At 41.7% G+C, this 23,824-nt stretch overlaps 2 protein-coding genes and 2 pseudogenes across 3 annotated transcripts; 1 reads left to right on the top strand and 3 right to left on the bottom strand.

The window, feature by feature from the left end:
* Positions 1-1,255: 1,255 nt before the first annotated feature.
* Positions 1,256-23,797, top strand: LOC111273737 (kinesin-like protein KIF3A). 2 transcript variants are annotated; one of them, XM_022855647.2, is made up of 10 exons: positions 1,256-2,288; positions 13,041-13,134; positions 13,434-13,587; positions 13,770-13,960; positions 14,130-14,254; positions 20,323-20,520; positions 21,923-22,050; positions 22,176-22,411; positions 22,647-22,981; positions 23,230-23,797. In XM_022855647.2, the coding sequence occupies exons 3-10, from the start codon at positions 13,490-13,492 to the stop codon at positions 23,404-23,406; spliced, it is 1,488 nt and encodes a 495-aa protein (XP_022711382.1). In that variant the 5' UTR covers positions 1,256-2,288; positions 13,041-13,134; positions 13,434-13,489; the 3' UTR covers positions 23,407-23,797. The 2 variants fall into 2 exon arrangements, with proteins under 2 accessions (XP_022711382.1, XP_022711381.1); XM_022855646.2 differs by lacking the exon at positions 1,256-2,288 and adding an exon at positions 12,159-12,685.
* Positions 4,499-6,434, bottom strand: LOC111273739 (cytochrome P450 4V2 pseudogene; annotated as a pseudogene).
* LOC111273731 (cytochrome P450 4c3 pseudogene) lies at positions 10,099-11,315 on the bottom strand (annotated as a pseudogene).
* LOC111273740 (lysosome-associated membrane glycoprotein 5) lies at positions 14,805-18,352 on the bottom strand. The gene has a single exon (XM_022855652.2). The coding sequence runs from the start codon at positions 17,859-17,861 to the stop codon at positions 16,647-16,649; it is 1,215 nt and encodes a 404-aa protein (XP_022711387.1). The 5' UTR covers positions 17,862-18,352; the 3' UTR covers positions 14,805-16,646.
* Positions 23,798-23,824: the final 27 nt, after the last annotated feature.

The following is a 23,824-nucleotide window of genomic DNA, read 5'->3' as shown; positions in this document are numbered from 1 at the left end:
AATCAGATCAACCTGAACTAAGTACCATTCAAAATTGTGGAAGTCACTTCATGACAATAGCTGTGACACAGCTTCCGTCCGAGAACACGTTTAATAGATATGTCTTTGCATGTTTCATACTTGATAAAAACAGGTAATTGATCACAAACGCGTCTACGCTAAAATGCTACCAAATCTAATTTCCTCATGATCGAAATCGCTTATACATGCTGGTCAGCTGAAGCACTTACAGATATTACGCATTAAATATATACATGTATATATACGCCGTAGTGATCGTTTTGGTCGTCCTAATTGTTCAGAGGCAGTTGGTATAATTGTATGCTCTATCCATGTTGACATGAGCAACGAAACGAGTGCTAGACGAAGGCCGACGACCCAATATGCACGGAAGCGGGCAGCCCAAACCAAAGTTTACCCCGTTAGCATTGGCGGAATGCTTGTCATTCAAGGATCGCCGCTATCTTTACCTTCTTGCAATTTTTCTCTACTCTAAATTATCAACTAGAATCTATGAGTCAGTATACCTTGCGATAATTGTCGTACAAGACGTGTAACACTACTCATTAACTCGTAGTTGTAGATAATCTGAAATAGTCTTGATTGCATGTCTTCTAACGAACTAGTAATATGGTAACAAGTGTTCGTATAGACTTCTTCATTATGGACATATTATAATTAGTAATAGCTTCGAGAAGTGCGTTGAACTCGAATCGATTTTTGTTGTAATCTCAGCTAATTATATTAATCTTCTCAGACGATTTCAGATTGTACTTCTTCAACCTCAGCTTCACAATGATAATACTCCCCTCCAATACAACTACACAGTTTAGCAGAGAACGGTGCAGGTACGAACGAAACGTGAATTCTTTGCTTCGCGACATTTGGGTTATACTTGACAGGATTCCGTAAGACATTGGTGTCTTGGTGCACCATCCATATTTGCATCCCATATATCTCTGTGTACACGAGCACCGATTTAGCTGCGACCTCCAGTTCCTCTATTGGCTAACGGACAACTCTTTCAATGCAACGACAATATTTGACGTGCTTGATACGTTCGGCCGTCACTTTGACCTCCTAGGAAAACTTTCCTGTACCTTAAGCGGGAATTATCAATATAGTCCAAGTGAGAGTACATGTCCCAGACGATTCTCATCAATGCAGTGTCTGGTCCTTCGCGGATATTACTGATGCCCGTCGTTTCGCATTCTATATACTCGGCTAATCGCATATCAAGAAAACGCTTGACGACGCAACCTATCGAAAACCATGGCCTTAGCTTCAGACCTTCGTTCGTTTCTAATCTTTAATATACGGAAACTGTGTAGCTCATTCAAATCGTTTACGAGACATATTGCAAATCTGCTCAATTCATTCTGCACAGTTGGCTACTTTGGCTTGAAGCCGTTTTTCCAGAGATTTCCACGAATCGAGATACCAGTTACCGTTTATAATGGGCCGCACCTGCAATTATTTCGCACACAACGTCAGTTATGGTAGGAGCATGTACAATACGATGTCGTCTATTGCTTAGCTGGCTCGTATTCGCTTCACGAGAATCTTCGCTTACCGAATCATGTCAGCATTGTGCAACATGCCTGCCTCTTGGAATTCATCAGTATCTATGAAGAGCGAGTCCTAAACTAGGCTGAATTTATTCGTGAGTTCCGCCTTTGGTAATATTTATGGATCTGTTTTCCAACGTTATCTGGCCTAAACATCACGGAAGTTATCATATAGCAGGCCGATTTACCGCTCGAAAAGCGCACCGTACGAAACGGCCGTCCAGTCACTCTTTTAGCCATGATACCTTCAAGTGCTAGCTGATAAATACGCCGCACTATCAATAGAATCGCCAAAGATCTTTGGTAGATGGTAGATAGTTTAAGTCAAAATCTGTAAAAACCAAATCATAACAACCTGGACGGTTGCGAGCCCATCGAAAAGGATACGTCCTAATGAGCCGGACCGTTGAAAAGTGACAAAAATAACGACCACTTGTAAAAACGATTACCTACACGTTATACGAGTGCTCGCGATAGATTGAGCCTCGACCAAGTGGCTATCGGTGCGATTGCGACGAACCAGTAAGACTAAAGTGAAATCTGTAAAAACGTTTGTGAAAACACTTGCTTAGTTCAGCTTTGAAGAGGGAGAATTCTATAATGATAAGTAATTTGTGTAACGAGGAAGGACCCGCTAAAGGACAATTACATGAGCCTTGTTTAGTTTCAAAGAAGCGTTAGAAGGAGGTTTGGCTTCTAAAGTAAATTATTCTTCTCAATGTGAGTAGGTGGAATATCTGCTAAAGTTTATTCTATTAAACACTTCGAACGGTTGAATAAAAATGCATTTTCTCGTAGAGATCGTATTTGCCATTTGCTAGTTACAGATCGCCTTCTACTGATAGCACCTTAATAATAAATGCCTGAACTTAAGGTTTACACCAGCAATTCTGTTGCGCAGCTTTGTTACCAATTGATAAAGGGCCTACAGGAAAGAAAATTTCATTGCGTGTTCGTTCCTTCGTTTCAGCTGATAAGATTGTAAGTTACTTGTGTATACAGCAATGAAGTTTTTTGGTGGAAATTAAATAATGTTGTACTATAGATGCAACAAGTTTTCAAGTAAAACTTGAAACTTTTGAAGGCCTTAGAGAACTTGTCTTTGATGTTATTCTAATACGGCTTGTTAAATCGACCCACAACAAGCAACTTTCCATGTTGTTCTGGAGACAAGTGGCATGACGTCCAATCTATACTTTAATTTAGATCAACTAATGATTCGGTTGATTGGTCAAATGCTGAGGGATGTCGGATTCGTTCTAACCGTCGCCATTTTGAACGTGTATGATCACTTGTTTTCGGGGCCATATGAATTCGGATGTGCACTAAACGTTGTGGCCCAGAACTCGAATGGGCTAAATAGAGGTGCAGTTGGCCATGTGAGGGTTCTGTTGGTTACGTACACATGAAAGGTGAGGCTTGGTACCAGTTTTCTTCATACCTAGTAAAGGAAAATTAGAAATGCAAAAAAAATTTTACTATATCAAATGCGCTGTGAATAGCTGTCCTTATTAGGGGTAAAGTTTTGCTTACTGAACGTATACGCGAACCTGTAGCGGACACTTCGTCACTTCACTGTTTAACGGTCTTCTGATCCAGCTTGATGGACTGCCAAGCAGGCGACGACAACTTTCGTTGACATCGACCCACACAGAGGTTCGCAATAGGCAAGACTCGTCATCCCGTAGATGCAACTAATGCTCAACATACAGAACGCCAGGACGTCCTGGAAGCACTGACAAAAAAAAAGTCTGAACTTCATATCATATTGGTAATGACTATACGTGGCGCCTAATTCTAATGCACACGGCGGCTTCAATAAGCCTTCTGCGACTTAATGACGTGGGTTGACTGATTGTTCAACATAAATATAACTTGTTTAGAAAGCTCCACTTACACTTTATGTAAGTTGGCATATGGCCCACGACGCAGATGAACCGAATAACATGGTAAATCGAGATTGTTACATCTTCAGATCAGTTAGATAGCGCGGAGAAGATACTAGACGGCAAATCGTATCACTTCAACATATGCTTGATGTTCTTCGCGCATACGTTAAGGTGGGTATAGAGATTTTTGTACGTAAGTAGAGACGGCGCTAAAATAAGCCGGGTTAAAAATACAAGTAAGCATAGACGATCGTGTCTAAACAAAACTCCAGAGCCGTATTTCTATTATATATTCTATTTATTAGTTGTAGCTGAGAACGTTCAGCCTTGGACTGATTAAAACACTGAATGCATGATATGTTTTCTTCCCGGGAACCATGTCATCGCCAAAAGAAGATTTTCATATAAGAAGACCATTTGAGCCTCAATATCTTCTTTCCATAGAAAGATCAGTAGCTTTTTTATGGCATCGCGCTTATTTTTAATAGATATAGTTTGCTTCCATCTCGCGCTGAATTGGCTTAATAAGATGACCCGAGAAACGAGTTTTTCTTTGGCGTTGCTAATTAGTAATGTATGTTTAATATGAACAATGTGAAATATTACGTAAGGTTTCCTGTACTTTAATATTATTGACCGTAACATGGAAGTACGAAATTTGTACCCCATATAGTAAATGTAACGATATAAAGCCGAATCGTAGAGGCGGTTTTGCGAGTGTGAAGAAAATAGAATACGCAAAACACGCTACCTTAAAAAATCAGGTTCGCTCAGACAGCCTTAGCAAATTTATCCGTATAGGAGAAAATAACTATAACGTAATGTTATTTAAAATCTATATATGCTTCGATATGATAATAATAATAATAACAATGATGGCAAGCTGACGATGATTTTGATTTTGTTGATGATGACTATAGACTACATTTTGTGAGCCTGGAAGGTTGTAAGAGTAAGAAGAAAAACTAGCCTATTTCGAACCCGCGCCTTTACTTGAAAAGTGGTGCGAAAGCATCACTATAGATAGAATTCGTCAATAGGTTGAACTTCAGAAGTATCGATTTATTTTTCCTCTGTAGTAGCCACAATTCAAAAGCGATAGACAGGTCGCTTTAGTGTCAACTTTTCTATTCGATTTTCCAAGTTTGACTTCAGATCTGTCTCCGAAGGTATCATAGTTCGCTTTCACAGTATTTTTATTACGAACAGCATTACCTAAATGCATAGGTATTTGTTGGTTGGCTAAACCAATACACTGCACATATGTAAACTCATGTTCTGGGAATGAATTGAACTCGAATAGGGCCTTTCGGCAATAATACCACTTCTACGACGAAATTGACCTTATTTGGCGGATCCAGCGACTTCACACTGTATTTCCTGAGGAGCCATACAAGAAGAATCTTTTCTTCCTGAATAGCGAAACGTTGACCGATACAGTTTCGTGGACCAGCAGAAAACGGGACGAATGCGAAAGGACTACGGGAGCTACAGTTTTCCGGAAGAAAGCGGTCAGGATCGAATCTAAGTGGGTCCGGAAAAACGTTTGGGTCTCTATGTAGGACCAGAATATTGCACGCCACTTCTGTGCCCACTGGTACAGGCTTGTCGTCGAGCCTAAACTCTTTTGTGACCGTGCGTGAGATACGTGGAACCGAAGGATAGATTCTCTGCGACTCCTTAAGCACCATGTCCAAATATCTAAGCTGCTTTATGTGCTTCTCTGTAACTTCGGACTCGGTGTCACCACGAAAAATGTCGTCGATGTCTTTATGTAGTTTACTTTGAACTTCAGGATGTAGCCCGATAAGATAAATAGCCCAAATGAGTCCCATTGATGTTGTATCGTGTCCTTCGAACATGAATGTATCCACCTCTTCGCGAATATCTGCCACACTCATTGTTTTGCGTTTAATATGTTCTACGAGAAGCATATCTAAGAACGGTTTTCGGGACTTGAAGATGCCATCTTCGTTGGCTGCCATTTTTTCGAGCTCCGCAGGGTTTGCTTCTAGCTCTTTCTTTCGCTCATTAATCACATTTATCGTAAACCTATGTAATTCTTTAAGATCCCTGCAAGTCTGCCTACTGTTCTCCGTTAGGTTGTAGATCCAGTTAACCCATTGGGTAGGCTTAAGAATTCTACCCAATAAGCGAGCCTCTAAAGATTTGATTGAGCGTAAATACTTTTTGCCACTTCCAGTCGTCTGGCTATTCATCGTCACTCCCATAATCGTTTCACAGATGATATCTAGCGTAACAGCAGTCACATACGGCACAATATCTTCGGTCGGTTTTTTAGAACCTACTTTTTCGGTGAAGATCTTCGCTTGTCGGTTCATAATGACAGCGAACTCGTCAAGGATCCGGAAATGAAAGGCGGGCGTCAGTAGCTTCCGTCGCGTCCTCCATTTGTTACCAGTGCTTGTTAGCAGTCCAAGGCCTAGCCAGGGATGAACGTAATTATAAACGGGTCCTTTAGATATATTAGTATTACTCGTCAACACCTTCTCCACATGGTCGGCTCGAAACACAATTAGACTTGGCTGAGCCCCTAGATACATCGCGAAACAGCCATGCTTTCGGTATTGATCCATTCGTTTGAGCACTTGTTGCCAGAAGAGCACGCCAAAATCTATGCCTGTCAGCCGTTCTCTCACGCAAAGAACGACGAAATTGCATAGATAGGTGATGACGGGAATTGATTCAAAGGCATGTGGGAAAGCCATTAGCTTGCGGTAGGTAGGAATCTGCCGAAGACGGATAACGGTCATCATTGTGATCAGAGCAATGACGAAAGCCGTTGACAACGGCTGAAACAGTTTTCCAAGATAACGTAACGACTCCATTGTGAGTCAGTTCCAATACTCTTCCATGGCTACAATACCATCTGAAGACACCTTCTCGTGACGAATGCACTCGCTTTTCTCGATAAAAAAAAAGATCGTTTTTTACTTAACCGACTTATATCTCGGTTACGAATAGCGGAGGTCGTCTCATCGAGCCGATGCAGCTTCACTCCAAATCCTTTCCAACCGTCTTTCTCCTTAGGAGAGAGGAGACAGACTGGTGATAGGGCAAAAGTTGAACATCTGACCGACTCGATGTAAACAACGCTTATAGTCTAAATATCTTTCTAGATCAAGAAAACATATCCCGTGCCAGCGAAACGTCCTTCGATAGGGTACCTGCCGCTGTAGCAATGCCGCTAGTCCTTTCTATCTAGGGACAAACCTAACACTGAAGAAAACGTTGAGAAAGCCAATACAGTCTTCTTTCAATTTAGGCTAATGGTCGTATGCGCAGCATACTTTGGCCCAAAGCGGTATAATATTCTTACATTGAAATAGCTCAGTATCTTAGTTTTTATTCGTTGTTGAAGTATTTCTTCGAGGATCAGACAGAACAGTCGATTAACTATCTCCATGTCAGACTCATCCAAAAGAAGATTATGCTGCTTAGTAAGCGTTCTATGCGTTTTCGTTCTGAACCAATCGATGGTGGTGAATGAACTGAACTTCAACGATGAAGGGTTGTAGATAATTGCCAAGGCCGCTAAAGAGATGTCGGTATAAAGGCACCTCGTTACGGGTGGCTTCTAGACAATACCTGTATTCATTGAACAACTTTCTATTTCCGCTTGAGCGGAAAAATTTACCTCTGGACATGCATCGATTGAGCTACACTTCAATTCGCAGCTGCCAATAAATGGAAACGACGAAATCTTTGAAACGAAGGACCTACATACGTTTGTGATGATCGAATTCTTATTTGATGCTAAAACTCATTTTGAAGAACTAGATGCTTTTTTCCTATACTTCAGCCAGAAAAGGTAGAACGAACTTTCTTCAGAGGGCAATCAACACTCAGAACAACTATGTTTTGAGTTTCATTTTTCGACTGAAGGGCTTTCAATTCATTGCCCCTGTTTGTCGAAAACGGATATCGGCGATACACATATATATCAGCCCAGAACATCAGAGTACTAATGCAATGACAGGTAATATAAAGTATCAAAGGGTGTTGATACGACCAGTCATCACGTATTTTGCAGTTAGTTATAGTCGGTACGGTTTAGTAGTACGCGCAATACGCATTCAAAATCATTTTTCATATGGATTTTATAATTAATACTATTTTGTTATATTTCTAAATAGAAAAAAAGACGCGCGGCGTTAGAGTATTTGTACTCATTTACTATTGGAATCGATCGAGATAATCTGTTGATTTGTGCCCACTGTATCTGAGGGCAACGGAGTCAGTCATCCGCAATAGCTCTGTATTACATAACATAAGCAGAATATTATACTTTCTGCAATGAGAATACATATTCGAGAAAAACGAGAGTTATAATCGTTACTGTGCTCTTAGCGGCTCTTGTAAGTAAGACAGTTTTCTTGTCCTTGAGTGGATGATCCTTTCTCGAAGCTTGCAAAACCTAGCCACGAACCTTCTCTTCGACCTATCTAAATAACGTTTATTATTTCCCCTTAATATCTTTATCTCCTCACGCATGGTCCTGTGAGGAGAACTTCATCGTCAGCTAGTCGAACTGAAGACGAAAAAACTAGCGTGTTGTTCATCTGTTGTTGAGGTTTCCCAGTTAACAAGCCGGCAAACATCTTGCTTTCTCACGCAATTTTCATGCGCTTCGGTTGGGACAATTCCTTTTGCTTTTTTTTGATATCCATATCGTTCTTTTTCCTCCTTTCCACGCCAGTGTCCTTATACAGCCTTCATTGAAACATGGCCAATCGCTATTTCGGTTCTCATCAGACCTCGGCGAACTGACCTTCACCTGAACGATTCATTCTAATACATAGCTTAGAAGGACAATCCAGGGACAAGTGACCCAATCCTCACGCTTGCTTCCAATCAGCATTGCATTGGATATTGTTTTGATTCCGTCAATATATGAGAATCTGCAGATTGATTATTCCCTGGTGATCCCTCTTCTAGTGATTCGTTTTGATTTTAGAATTAGTAGAGATCGCAGCCAACAAATGGGAAAAAAAAAAAAAAAAAAAACATAAAAATACAACTTATTTCACTAACGGTTGCTAAGCCCAATTATCCATTGTTAATGCCGTCGAGGCCTTTTCACGTCCACCTGTGTAAACACAATAGGCTTATTTCGCTCCCTTCAGAATCGTAGGGTATGTTTAGCATGCATTATATAACAGATTGGACAAAAAAAAAAGAATCGTAAATCTTCCATTTGCTGTATCGGCTGATCCGCTTCACGTACACAAAGGCACACTATTATGGAAAATGATCGGAAAAAAATTATTTAACATGGCTAAAAGTACGTGGAGCGTTTTAGGTGAACCTCAACAATCAATACGATACCCAAGTGATGTCTTAAGTCACTGAAGGCGTTCTCGAGTAAGGGTTATGTGATAAAATCTGTTTTCGACCTGCCCAGTTGTGAAATGTGACAGAGTTTTCATTCCCTAAAGCAAACTCGAAAACGATCGAATATAACATAGCAATCAATGCCTTATAATTTCATACGTAAGAGGTGTGTGTTAGTCTAATCCTTAACGAGTAAATAGAAGGTGCTATTTATAGCATCCTAATATCTGCTATCAGTATAATTTATACTATTATTGTTATTTTTTTCCCACTAGTTTTGTTCGCCTTTTCAGTGCGAAGGCTATCGTAAAAAAGGCATATGTCTAGCAATATAACGCGCTGTAAACCATAAAATGCTAATAGGCTTATTTGTAGCTATTGCCGCAGACATGTAAGAGGGGACAATTGAACATGCCCTCAGAACTGGCCTATCTACTAGAAAAGGCAATTGCATATTGGGAGAGATAGCCTGAAATTTCGTCTGTATTGACTTACAATGAGTGCGCTCATCTTTAACTTTGCTAAAAGGCCATTTATATAGAAAGAGAATCTAGTTCAGCTGTTTTTACCAGTACGTGAGCTACCATTGTCAGATACTATTTCCAATGCTTATCATATAGATATAGTGAAATGCTATGATGCAAGGCCGAAGAACATGTCGATAGAGTCAGCGGTTACCTGAGAAAAAATATTTTTTTTCTACATGGACGAATGTATTCTATCAGGATCTCGTTTACACTGCCTATTTTTTTTTATTCAAATCGAAAGGATGCGTTTGTATTTGATGAAGACTCAAACGTTTCTGGTCAGCCTTGCGCTCGGAATAAATACATTACTATAACAGGTCGGCTACCCGATCCTCATAGAAGGAACGGAAGCAAATAAATAAGAAACTTACGCTCGTAGCGCGTAATTAAAGTAAAACAATCGCCAATGAATGTACAAAATATCAAACCCGGTCTCCGGTGCCAAATAAATAACAGTTTACATTTATCTGGTTTCTCATGCCTAATTTCTTATGGGGACTAGATTAAAAGTGCTAAAAGAACGGTTTATTTCATTACGAGTACTAAAAAAGAAGCTAGTCAAATGTTTTTCTAAAAAAAAAACAATATATTACTGTAGCCCGTAAATAGCGAATCAAACCAGAACTCAAACTTCATAGTGGTAACTTGCATACTGTCTGTAAGTTGGTTACCTATAAAAAAAAGCCTATAGCAATTATTACCTATAAAAAAATTTGCTACTCTTTAAGGTCATTCGGCAAGCGTCGATTATAAAATACATTAGGAAACAAGTCGCAGCTGTTTTATTTGCCATGGCTAACACTCTCCCCAGCATAATTTTTTGTTAAAATATCGGTCTTTATCGCGCTTATAGGAAAGCAATTCTATCACAAACTATTAATATCCTTTAAGCAAGATCATTTTGAACGCAATATAAATTTCTGTCGAGTCGTGCAGTGAACTTGAATAGGGCACTTAGGCACTAGAATCATCTCGCCGACGATATCGATCTTCCTCCAATAGTGCGAAACGACGCCCGATACAATTTCGTGGCCCCACAGAGAACGGCATAAATGCGAATAGACTATGACTGCTGGTGTTTTCCGGCAAAAAAACGATCTGGATTAAACTTCAGCGGATCCGGGAGGACGTCAGGATCCCTATGTAGGCCGAGTATGTGGCATGTCGCCTCTATGCCGACCGGTACCGACTTACCATTAAGCTCGAACTCCTCAGTGATCGAGCGTCCTATAATGGGCACAGACGGAAAGATTCGCTGCGTTTCTTTAATCGCCATCAATAGGTATTTCAGATGCTTAATGTGTTCAGCGAAGGCTTCGACTTCGATGTCACCATGGTAGATATCATCGATTTCCATTTGAATTTTCGTCTGAGGCAGTCCGAGTAAGTAAGTAAATAGCCTAAATTAAGCCCGTACGTGTAGTATCACGCCCTTCAAACATGAACGTAACCTCTTCTTCTCGAATGTCGTTCGCTGACATCGTCTTGCGTTTCAGATGCTCTATAAGCAACATATCAAGGAAAGGCTAGTTGCCATCCTCTCAAATTCATAGGGGTCTGATTCGAGTTCAGCGATAACAGCTAACTCGATACATTGACTAGGTGGTTGAATTTTAGCCAAGAACGCTCACTAAGACCTTTAAGCGATTCGAAATACTTTTGGCCATTTCCAGCAGTCTGGCTGTTAACTTGCACTCCCATAATGGTTTCACAGACAATGTCGAGGGTAACTGCTGTTATAAACGGCTAAATATCTTCGTCGGCTTCCGTACGTTCAATCAAGATTGTCGTCTGTTGATTCATGATAACAGCAAGTTCGCTGAGAATTTCGAAATCAAATGCAGGATTTAACAGCCTTCTACGGGCCTTCCATTTGGCGCCAGTACTTTTCAGAGGCCCTGCCCGAGCCAAGGATGCAGATGCGAGTACGAATATCTCTTTGAAGTATTCGCATCGTTCGTTAACGGCTTCTCCATGTGGTCAGCCCTGAATACCACCACGTTGGGTTGAGCACCAATAAAGAGACTAAAACAGCCTTACCTATGGAACGTTTTAATCTTCTCTAAAGTGAAATTCAGGAAGTTCATACCGTACGGTATTCCGATCAGATTCTAGTTTCGAAGTAAGCTTACATGCATTCTCAGATGTCGTACTAATGGGATTGTTTCATTTTCATGTGGGAACACCATCAGCTTTCGGTAAGGAGGCAGCTGTTTTAGCCGGATTAATGTAGCAATACGACCGTCCCTACCACCATAGTCTGGACGATTTTTCCGAGCGTATCCAATACATCCATGGTACAGTTATACGAACGATCTAATCTCACGGACACAAATTCATCTTAAGTTCTCTGCTTGAAAGCTGGTCGTGTCTACACCAATGATACGTTCCTTTTCTAGACAACTAGTGTTACTTTTACGATTCGTTTGTGGTTATATACGATCATGCTGCTCCACGCGTCCCCTTACCCATGAACCTCACTAGCCGAACGAGCGAGTTGTCGTTTAGCCAATAGAGAAAATACTAAATGCCATGGTATTACGACTACCATTACTAGATATAGCCAACGCCCACAGACAGTAACCTATGTTAGCATAACAACGTCCCTGTATGCGATAACAATATTCGATTTTGTTCTTCGTTCCCTACAACATGTCGAGTGGCGCCCCCTGCTGGACATGTTGGAGTCCGCTTTCGCTCTATGCTCCAACGCAGTCCCTTCACCTATTTTCGGAGGGAGGAGGGTTACATCATCCGAGACCCCATTTATCTCTATGGCAACACTCCAACCTTAACGCGTGGCTAGCCGGGTGTTACTTACTAGTCGCTGAGCGCTCAGCTGTTCCGATTCCGACGGTTCACCTAGGAAGCATTTTTGTTCGTAAAATTAGCATCAATTGTATGATCGGATTTAAATAACCGTTTACATAGTAATTAACAGTACCGTTGCCATAACAAAGTGCCGTTGTTATTGTGGTCGTCAGTTTTGTGTGTAACTCTATATTATAAAATATGCTGCTGACAGCAAGTGTAACCTTAAAGAAAGCACTGAAATATTTTTGACACTGATTTCCACAAAAAGTTTTTCTGAAAAGTATCGTCAGAAGAAAACTACTAGGAGTTTAGTATGTCAGAACAAGACACGGAGCCGGTGGACGCTGCAGACGACGCAGAAGAAATCGCCGGTGATGGAAAAAGTCGTAAGGACAACGTGCAGGTTTGCGTACGGTGTCGTCCGCTTAGTGAGTCTGAAATCGCAGCTAATTATCGAAACGTCATCTCTGTGGATCCCATAGGAGGGACCGTGACAGTTGCCAGCCCGAGCGGAGGATCAGAACCACCGAAGGTTCGCGCATGTGATTGACTAGTGGCCTAACTGGCTGCAGATTACAAACGGATAGTTCTTATCAATGCTGATTAAAAACAGCAATTTATAAGTTCATTGACAATGACAATAATAACATTGTTCTCAAAAGAGAGACACTTTCATCTTGGAGCTGGCATAGAAGACTGGACGAACAATCGGCAAATGGTCCACACCGTCTATTTCTACGTACCCAAAGACCTTTGAGGACTCAGTTACTTCTAGCCGGCTAAGGAAGTGGCGGGCCAACAAAAAAAAATCCCAATTTTTCAGAGAAATCGGATGTATAATTTGACTGAGTGAATTTTAACGTCAGGATAACATGTTTGTTTTTCAGTGTTTTACCTTTGATCTCGTGTTCGGACCCGACTCAAAGCAAGTTGACGTTTACAATCGAGCCGCACGACCAATAATTGATAATGTCCTGCAAGGTAAGATCAAACATTTTTTGGCCGGACGACCAACAGTTGATAATGTCTTGCCTTTTCTGGCCGAACTTCCATTTCTGCAGATTACTCTTGCCTGAGATAGATATCGTATAGGCCCTAGCGAATGATTCACATAATCGCGTCTCTGTCTAATAGCGTATTTCAACAGCATCTACGAAAACTACTCCTGAAACCTATGTCTGCGCTTGGTAAAGCCAAATTTCAAAAAGCTTCGATCTGTTTTATTAAATATCAGTTCGTTGACAGCCCTGGAAAGTTAAAGACCCGCTTCGTCTTTTCAGGTTACAATGGGACGATTTTCGCATACGGCCAAACCGGAACTGGGAAAACCTTTACAATGGAAGGAAACCGCTCTGTGCCAGAACTCAAAGGCATAATCCCGAATTCATTTGCTCACATCTTTGGATATATTGCCAAGGCAGCTGAGCAGATAAAGTTCGTACCGAATTACCTATTTTGAACATTCAGCAAGCCTCATTCAGGCGATCTTGGTTATTTAAATCAAATTATTTCAATATTTCTAAGTTCTGTCGATGTAAAGTTAAAGGAGAGCGAACAGGTTTAAATGACAGACAACCACTATTAATGCAACACTATTTTCTATTACTTTTGTTTAGATTTCTTGTTCGAGTATCGTACTTAGAAGTTTATAATGAGGAGGTTCGTGATCTTTTGGGGAAAGATCAAAGCTTACAGTTAGAAGTGAAGGAACGCCCCGATATTGGGGTGTACGTAAGGGACCTCTCTTCATGTGTTGTGAATAATGCGGATGAACTTGACAAAATTATGACGCTAGGAAACAAGAATCGTAAGTGTGAAATCTGTACTTTAAATAATTTTAAACCCATAGAGAAGTCACATAGCTAGCAGCGACACATATTGATACTAAATACACAGTAAGTGTGACAATTTAAGTTGTGATTTGTTTGATTTTCGTTTTCCGCTACTTATTTATTAAATTATTTGCTGTCCTTCAGGTGCCGTTGGAGCGACCAATATGAATGCCCACAGCTCCCGATCCCATGCCATATTTTCCATCACCATAGAATGCTCAGAACGAGAACATGTCCGAATGGGAAAATTGCACCTTGTTGACCTTGCCGTAAGTGTCATCTAGTAGCGTTTTTTTTTATATTTTCTACCATTTGGCTTCTAATGATCTCTACGCTTCGAGTTTCACGGGATCGCCATTAGGAGGTCTATTGGACAGCTGGGTCTTAGCACGAAACGAAGTATGTCTAGAATGAGATTGGAGTCCAGACTACGACGTCTGCTTAGCAGACAGATACATAACTCACTAACCTATCACAGGGACCGTATATCATACGGCGTGAGAAAATCCAAATACATAAGCCTCACGTAGTTCGGATGCGCCTAATAAGAACGGTTACACAGTACTGTAGAATAATTTTACAATTTCATAGAAGGAACGTGATCAGGATTTTTGTGCAAAAAGCTGCTTGTAACACAGACAATATTTTACATGATCTGACTATTGTGAGTAGTTTTACTAAATAAGTAGTGTTAATTTATACAATGCTGAAAAAGGTGGCCTTCATTTGTCCTTAAGCTTGGTTCTGCCTTGCACTCATCAGTCGCTAAACACTGATCCAATTTCAGCTATACTATCTAAAAAAATCAGCGCAGCCTCGTATCCATTCTTCTCGTCCTTTATTCATAATAGGTCATATAACTTACATACAACAACAACGACTGCGTTGTTTCTTAAGTGAACATTGGAAAAGCGTTAATGAGACAATTCATATTATCCGGTATATTGTGTATAGAAATGCTCTATTTCTGTTTATAACAAAACTGCATTTCCACATAATGCCATCCGACCGCCAGATACTATGATCCTGTTCTTCACACAATTGTTAGCCCTTTCCTTTTGCTACAGCCGATACAGAAAGGTTGTGTTCAGTTGCCATTTAACACAGCGACAGAGAAAGAGAGCATTTAGTACAAAAAAGCTCTAATATCTATACGTATTCGATTCTGAGAATGTGACCCTGGGTCAAATCGAAATTAGTATCTTATGCTTTGGGCATTGCGAAGACACATCTTCTCTGGGTTCGTTCAAAAGTCCTTCCGCATTTCGTCTTTGCAGTAATTTCCAATTCTGTGATACTTATGGACGAGTTGCAGAAGCGCCCCCGAGCTCTACCAGGCCGACCAAGTTTTCTCGGATTTTTTCTCCGCCATAAACGTTTGAAGGGGATGTTCCCATAGTTCGCGGATCATGTAAGAGCGGAGACAACACAAGACTAGGACAAGATAAATATTAGCACGTCCTAATTTAGTAAAGCAATGTGTTTGTTCCGGATTCAGCGCCTTGCAGAATAAATTCTTACAATGACAGAAGAACGTATTTATGTGGAGTATTTGTTGTGAGTACACAGGCGTCGCCCGAATTTAACGTACACACGAAGAGCACGTATTCGTCTTTTTCCCTTCAAATCGACATAAGCCGTTGTCGGATTTTACGTTTATAGTCCGTCGACAGAAAGTTAGGTAATGGGTAAAAGTAAGCTCTTCGATCGGGCCTATTGATCGATTACTGCAATATTCGATCATGTTTAATTAGTCGCGTCGTCTGTTCGGCTTAATCGAGCGGAACCGATGACCGAGCGACCCACGAGCGCTCGTATGTCTACCCATGGCACTTTCGATTATTTGTTATGCTGATAATAGCTGAATATCACAGTATCCCAATCATAATGCAGGAAGGCAACGACGCCACTATCGTATCAACACGCACGTTTACTATTTGCGCGGATCTACCTTTTCCCTAAGTACATACCATCGAGTGTTCCTTAACCGCGCAGAAAATTGGCATGCAATAGGAAGCGACTATGGATGTTGCCCTTATCGAAGTTTTATTCCCGGTTGTTGTCTTGTTGTGCAAATAGATGTTTGTTCGAGCTATTTGTAAATGCATAGTATGTGAATTGGCATATCAGTAGTTGTCGATTTTTCATCGATCGGGGAGGTCGAGCGGGATATTGTTTATCGAGCAGAATATGCACGCGATCGAAGTGTGCACGATTAACGTCATAACTATTATGCCAGATTCACAACAACGTGCAGCGTTAACCGCGTTATTCCTTGTTCATGTACCTAAATTGGCCTACGACGTAAGCATGTACAGTGAACATAGGTTATATTATATAATATAGTAGTAACATACAGTTTCAATGGTAGTTGTATATTGTTTGTAAAGTCAGCGATATGTTGAAGATCCGTAGCACCTAAAAAACGAGCCAGTTGCTATGAAAAAAACCGCAGTTTTCTACGGAATACCGAATACCCAAGTGGTCAAATAGTCTACAGCGATGCACAGGTGAGCCCATCGATATCTTTCACAATTGGTTATTATTACTGGCATACAGGTAGTACGCTGTGATCGTCGTCTTGATTGGATTGTACTCCTTCACTTCATTTCTTTTCTGACTTAGTCGTAGCGCTGGCTCGAAGTGATAACAGCTTTTGGATTACTGCACTGCACCGTAGTCCACTTTGCGAGCAAACACCGATCTGTAGAGGGCATACCCAACGACGGTGGCGATTGAAACGCCGGCCAGGGTGCTGCCAACGGCGACGGGCACCGTCCGATCGTAGTTGTACGGGTCGAGCGTGTGAGCCATGGCTACCTGCTGACAACGAGACAGTGGTCCATAGTTGCCAGTCAGCTGATATGCCTGAAGGCGCATGTCCTTTAGTTTTACCATAATTTTCGCACTTGAATTGACGATGGCTAGCGCTAGAGGCGGATGCAAAGGACATCCGTATGATTGGCCCATCGGCGTCATGAACAGGCTGATATTGTGCGTTGTCGATGCGTATCGACGGCCCGCCTTCAGTGCCCCAGGAAAAAGAGGCGAATTAGTATTATATTGCACCTCTAGTTTGTTTACGTACCATGAACTTCTTTGGCGCGAGCGTGTAAAGTGCATAATAAACTTGAACAGCGGCCACTGAACTTCGAATTGCGGATCACGCGAGTCGGTTGAACATACGCCACGTGTGCCCAACTCCCTGTTAGGCGGCATTTTCATTGAGGCGTACTGCATACCCACCGCTGTAGCGTACGGTATCGTAAAGAAGGCCTGGAACCTGGCCAGGATGCAGATGGTGCCGTCAGAGTCCCATACAGCGAGCGAATGTTCAGGCGCCTTCACCCGTGGGGCGGAACCACGTTGTGGCATTGCCACCGGCTCCCTTGGCCGATGACTATCGGAATTATTAATGCTAGCAAAGGCGTCTATACCAGTTGATTCGTTGCTGCTTCCGGTGCCGTTTTCAACTGATATTAGATCCTGATGATGTAACTCTACATCGTCCGCATGCTCATGGTTCTCTTCAGGTTCGACTCCGTCGTTGGTTAGGATCTGCTCTTCCGGCAGCTGGTCGAATGATTGCGAACGGCCTAGCGTGCTAGTGTCTAAGTACTTGGCCGCGTCCATAGGTGGGAAAACCACCGGTTGGCGAAAAGCGCTGAAGAACCTAATGGCCCCGCCGCCTCTACTGTTACCCCCACCGAGAGTTGGCGAAGACGCCAGAACGAAGGCACCGAACGACAACGCTAGCAGCGACAGCCGCGGACAAGTTGAAGTTGACAATTTGAGCGGCGACGCAGACCAGCCGGACGCAGCCACCTTGCGATTACTGGCTCCGCGTGTTAATCGTGGTGGCAGAACGGACGACATCGCTCTCTTCTAGCACGGTTTCTTTTTCTTGAAAATTTCCTCCAAAATTCAGCGACAAAATTTAGCTCGCTAGATAAATCCCGCTCTCTGGTTCACCAACTCACTAGTTCAGCATGTAACTCACTAGATAGCTTTTTGCTTTTCCTTTATTGCGTTGCTCTCTATTCCATCACCATGACTCTTACAAACTCCGCACATGGCAGGTAGCACAATAAACCGCGACAATGAGATTGATTTATCTCGAGCAAAACTCTACTAGAACGACATTGGCAAGACCGTTCCCGTCGAGACGGCGATCCGACTTGATACAATTAGAACAAAGCTGTTTCGTCTGTGTGTCCTGTCCCTTCGTTCGTTCGTTCGTCTGTAGGCCTACTTCCGCTTGCTTCCGCGTCTATTTGTCTGCCTTCGCGTTTCTTATGGACAGAGAATTCGCTGGTTGTCTCTACTTCCGTGGCTTCTCTCTTCTGGCTGGAATCCAACGAGCGGAAGCTCGTTCCCGCTCAGGACTGGTGCTGCTTCGACCGGAGCTTGCCGGAGGAGTGGCGCCGCTGTCTCGAATTGAGCTTGTCAGAGGAGTCGGCTTCGAGGAGTCGTTGCATCAGTAGCGTACGCTCCGCAGTTCTCATTGGTCGGCTGCTGCATGGCAAACGGGAATGGTTTATGCTGGAATGGCGACTGTGGGATTCGTTGAGACCTGTTTCTTCCGCTTCAACGAAGAAATAAGCAAGGTGATTCATATCGTACTCTTTCTGATTTGCAAACAGATCTGCGTACAAGTTTTTGTTCTTTCGTAGTATTGAAGTATAATGCCGCTATACGCCGTGTACCCAATATGAAAGAAAAGGCTTTAGCTCATACGCATACGTACGTAAGCCGTAAAATCTGTTGGCATTACCGGAACACTGTAGCCTGCTTTCTCTACTCGACCATGTTTAGAATTCGCTTCACATGTTATTCCAATGAGGTTAAATAAGGTGACACGCCACACTAAGCCCCGCTTCTCTGGGGCTAGCGCGTCATTCAAATACAGCCCGGTATTCGGTAATTTATAAGACTATTTTACGAAAAAATAGAAAATAGATTTTTTGTATAGATCGCGAATGTTAAGCAACACCACTTGACACAAACAAATGTGAGCCATATAAGAAACTAACAGATAAAGTAGAATTTACCGTAGCAAATATAAATGATTTGCCTATAAATGATGCCTACTAGCTAGAGATAGAACGTAAGCGCTATACGGAATCTTCGAGAGCTTCGTCCATTTGTGCTTCTAACGCTCTAGTAGAAGAAAGAATTGAAATAAAACCTTAAGATATTTTTATTGTTACGTAAAGTTTATTTTTAAATAGTTGAATTAAGGTGCACTGGTGAACTCGTCAAATATTGCTGATAACTCAATAATTTTTGAGGATGTACAGCCTTAACCAAATACCAGCGTCAGGAGATTTGTCTCATAATTCAGCCGCTTCATAGGTACATTCCTCGCAATAAGTGAATATTTTGTTTTAATATTCAAGAGCGATTGTGAAGAATGATGGCAATCTGACCAGATAGATAATTCGTAAGTTAAACTGGCGGAAACAAGCACGTATGATTTGCGGTAGTGATAAGACGGCAGATCAAAGCTATACAGACAAGAAAAGTCATCGCATAGCACACCTCAAACCTCACAGGGTAGCGTGGTCAGTCAATGCGCATCTACTTGGGTGCTTTGCCATGGTAACCATGAGCTAACTAACAGGATATGCACAGATCCTCATTTCGAGACGCTGTGAAAAAATTACCGGTTCGAAGACATACTACCGTATTATGTTACATAGGTCTTAATAGGGCATGGACACTCCAGAGTCTTCTTGGTTCAAATTAGAAAGAGCTTCTGGGATATTTTTACCAGATGAAGATGACAACACAGTAACGCGATACGCACACCTAAAACGGACCCGAGCAGGCAGGCACTCGCGAATCCCAGGCCTGTCACTATGAAAAAAGATTGCCGCTAAGAGGCGCTGCTCCCGAGCTGAAGGGAACCGTGAACAGGGGTATTTAAAACAAGACCTTTTGAGGCTAATGTGGCAAAAAAAAGGCCGACTCTGAAGATCAGAGAGGATTTAACTGTAAGCAAAATACAGGCTAAACTAACGTTATCAGCCAATCCGGCACGAACTCGAAATCTCAAGATATGTAAGTTTCCCAATACCAATAACAATTACTCTAGCAAGAAGATTTTAAGCGATCAACAATGGCATTGTTACGTCAATAACCCATTCTTCTTTGGTTAGCTGCATTATTGCTTTTAGGACATTTCGACTTGTACAGGTTTCAATAGCTGCTCCGGGGTTTAGGTTTGTTGAAGTGATCAATACTTAGATTAGTCATTAGGTAGAAGATCATTAGATTGAGATTTGAATACAGAGATTTATCCCAGTTTTGACATTCTTCTTTCTTCAATTTATAGGGCTCCGAGCGGCAAAGCAAAACAGGCGCGTCTGGTCAACGTTTGAAAGAGGCATCTAAGATTAATTTGTCGTTGTCAACACTCGGAAATGTTATTTCGGCCCTTGTCGACGGTAAATCCACTCACGTACCGTACCGAAACTCCAAGCTTACTCGTCTTCTGCAAGATTCGCTTGGTGGAAACTCTAAAACGTTAATGGTATGCCAAATAAGCGTAACATCCTGCATGTCGAAAACCGTTTTCCAGCTAAAATTGCAGCAACGATTTTTACGTTGTAGAATAATACGTGCCACTTTGATCGATGACTTTCTACTGTCTTCCTGGTACCATCATGATCCCATTCATATAGAGCTTCTATGACTTTGCTGTAACCAGGTGATTTTGGCATCTTTCCATTGACCCCGTCAAAGGAGTATTGCAAATCGAAACAGATAATGGCCTGACGCTGGAATGGTCAGGTTACACGGCGTGTGCCTTAAAATTTTTCATCAAAGTTCCTTGCCTCCTCCCCGAGTAGGTATCATTGCCATGGTGGAAGACGACGCCTGCCTCATTCAGTAGCTCCGGTTGATCTTTTTCGAACGGTTTGCCGTTATCCTATTAGCTGCCGATAGTAAAAGTCTGCATAAATCGTTTGACAGATAGTGACGCCTAGCAATGAACGATTCCTTTTCATTCGACATACAGCATCATCATCATCATCTTTGGCGTCAATATGGGTTTGCCACGGATTTTGAAGCACCACGATCTATTTCTTCTCGTCATCTGTCATCAATCGCTTCGGAAATAGCTCTATTTAATTGCATTTCTCTAGGGTTCGGCAGATGAAAACACGATCCACTAAATTGTTTTGCGCCAGTTCAATGTGGCACCCAAGCTTCAGGTTTTTTCCAAGTGAACTTGCTTCAAATGATTTGAAACTGTTTAGTACCTTAACCATAATAAGCATAGTAATAATTTGATAACCTTCGCAATAGTTTCATCAATCTTTTTTGTAACTGGTCGACTACTACATACGAAAATTTCCAGCACGAAAGCTAGGCCACTTATTCTGCTAAGGCATCTTGGCCATAGACAGCTAATCTCTTTTATGGGCCTGGGCGCCAACCGTGCCTTTAAATAACAAAATTGAAAACCTAATATGATTTTTTAGATATGTCACTTATTTTCAAAACCGTTACCGTTAATATCAGAACGACACCAGCGCCGACCCGAAGCAATCTTATATTATTAGAGATATGTGACCTTGACGACATCTAGTTAGAAAGACGATTTGTACATTTTCGACAATATATATGTGTGTGTATATATATATATATATATATGAGTTCGCCTATATATGAGTTCGGAGAAGAATTTGGTAAAAAATAGTTTCCTTTTAATTATTAAAACCAGATGCGTGTAAGTTCTTAAAATGTCATTGGAATTCATGAACTACCGAAATATATGTTTCGTTTTTGTTCACGGAGAGATTAATTGCAAGGTCTGATAGATATAATAAACACAGAGACAAAACTAAATTGTTCATAAATATCTGCGTCATGCTGCAGACTAACTTTCTATGTTGAAATGATCGACGACCTTCACTCGTCGTTAATAGGTGGCCAATGTAGGCCCTGCAATGTACAATTACGAGGAAACAATCAGCACATTGAGGTACGCCAATCGCGCCAAGAATATTCAGAATAATGCTCGAATCAATGAAGATCCCAAGGATGCGCTACTCAAGTAAGTGAGCAACTAAATGATGCAGCCTAAAGTACATACTTAGCATTTGCTGAAAGGATCCGTAGTCCAACGTGCGAAAGCTGTGACCTTGCTATCACTATCGCGTGATCACGACGTTTTTTCAGGAAATTTCAAAAGGAAATCGAGGACCTTAAACGCCGACTGGCGGAGGCTGAGGTCGAGGGAGATAGTGGCGGTTCCGGAGGTGAAGAGGACAAAGGCGAGGACGGGGCGACGTCACAAGGCAACGCTCCGGGAAATGCGCCGCATATATCAAAGAGCCGAAGCATCGATCTGCAGGAGAAACTTGCCTACCTTCAGAAGCGAATTATCATTGGCGGAGAAAATCTGCTTGATAAAGGTATTATACTAGTCTCAGAAAAACTCGTTAACCAACGCATACATATAAAGTTAAATTATATGTGCCATAATTCCATTATCCTTGTCAAAATCATGCGTCTCAAGTCATCTACCTAGATTAGTAGAATATATCACGCATCTGCCCGCGTCAGCGTTTGTAGGTAACTTTCACAAATCGTCTGTCCCTGAACTTACTCGCTTGCTTATGACACCATCACGACTTTATTGGTTTTTAGCCGAGGCTCAGGAGTTATTGTTAGAAGAAAGTCAAAGAGAATTAGAGGCTAGGAAACAAATTGAGGAAGCGTTAAGAGAGGCACTAAGGATCAAGCAGGCGGAACGACTGGATATTGAAGAACGGTATTCAGACTTACGAGAAGAGGCTGCCGGAAAGACGCGTAAGCTTAAGAAGGTTTGGGGTCTGCTACAGCAAGCCAAAGCCGAAATGACGGACATGCGTCGAGATCACGAACGCGAACTCGAAGGCTATCTAGACAGCGTTCGGCAACTCAGCCAAGAACTCAAACTGAACATGCTCATCATAGATACGTTCATACCGGAACAATATCAGGTTGGTCAATGTGGGCTACATCGTAACAGGGACTGCATTTTGTGCGCACGGCTACATCGTGGGCCATCGACCGACCGTTTGGGACAGCGTTTAATGATTTACTTCTATGGCAGTAATATTGTTTAAATAGACCCAGTCAAGCTTAGATATATACTGCAAACGATCAATCGTAATCCGTTGATTTGAAAGCCTGAGCTATGGTTAGTTATACTATTATTTCACCGGCTTTGTTTTTTTATTGTTTTTAGCAAGCGATTGAAAATAACGCAACCTGGAACGAGGATATTGGTGAATGGCAGTTGAAATGTGTGGCGTACACAGCCAACAACCTCACGAAACTAGAACCTCCCCGGAGGGACCCCGATGAAGCGTTATACAACGGCGAAGAAATATTCTATTCTTACAAAGCTAAAATACGCAAATAATCGTATTGTACGAAGCGCATGTACATGCATATATGCGGTTATAATTACATAAGTAACTTCATTTCCAATAGCAGACAGATGACAGCAATAGCACGCCAAGTGTCTAGCAGCGTTGAGACTTTGCTGGTTGTAATACCTGACGGGTAACAACAAGCTGTTCTATCAAAAACCACTTCCCTTTACCGTTACAATGACAGAGAGCATAATATGGTAAAACGGATCATATATGTACGATAAGCCCGGTGTTGAAATACCCAGAACTAATCTCTATTGATGTTTAAAGGGGGACACAACTCGAATCTACCCATAAACTAAAGTTAACTAAGTAATGATTTCATAGTTAGCCGCTATTAATAATAAACTTAAACGCTTAAACAGAATCTATACTAAATCTGTAATGGTATCATTTCTAGCCAAC

Source organism: Varroa jacobsoni, unplaced genomic scaffold (assembly GCF_002532875.2).
Source record: "Varroa jacobsoni isolate VJ856 unplaced genomic scaffold, vjacob_1.0 scaffold_221, whole genome shotgun sequence".
Classification (NCBI taxonomy): Eukaryota; Metazoa; Arthropoda; class Arachnida; order Mesostigmata; family Varroidae; genus Varroa; species Varroa jacobsoni.
Note: the sequence above shows the minus strand (reverse complement) of the source record. Positions and strands in the feature narration are given on the sequence as shown.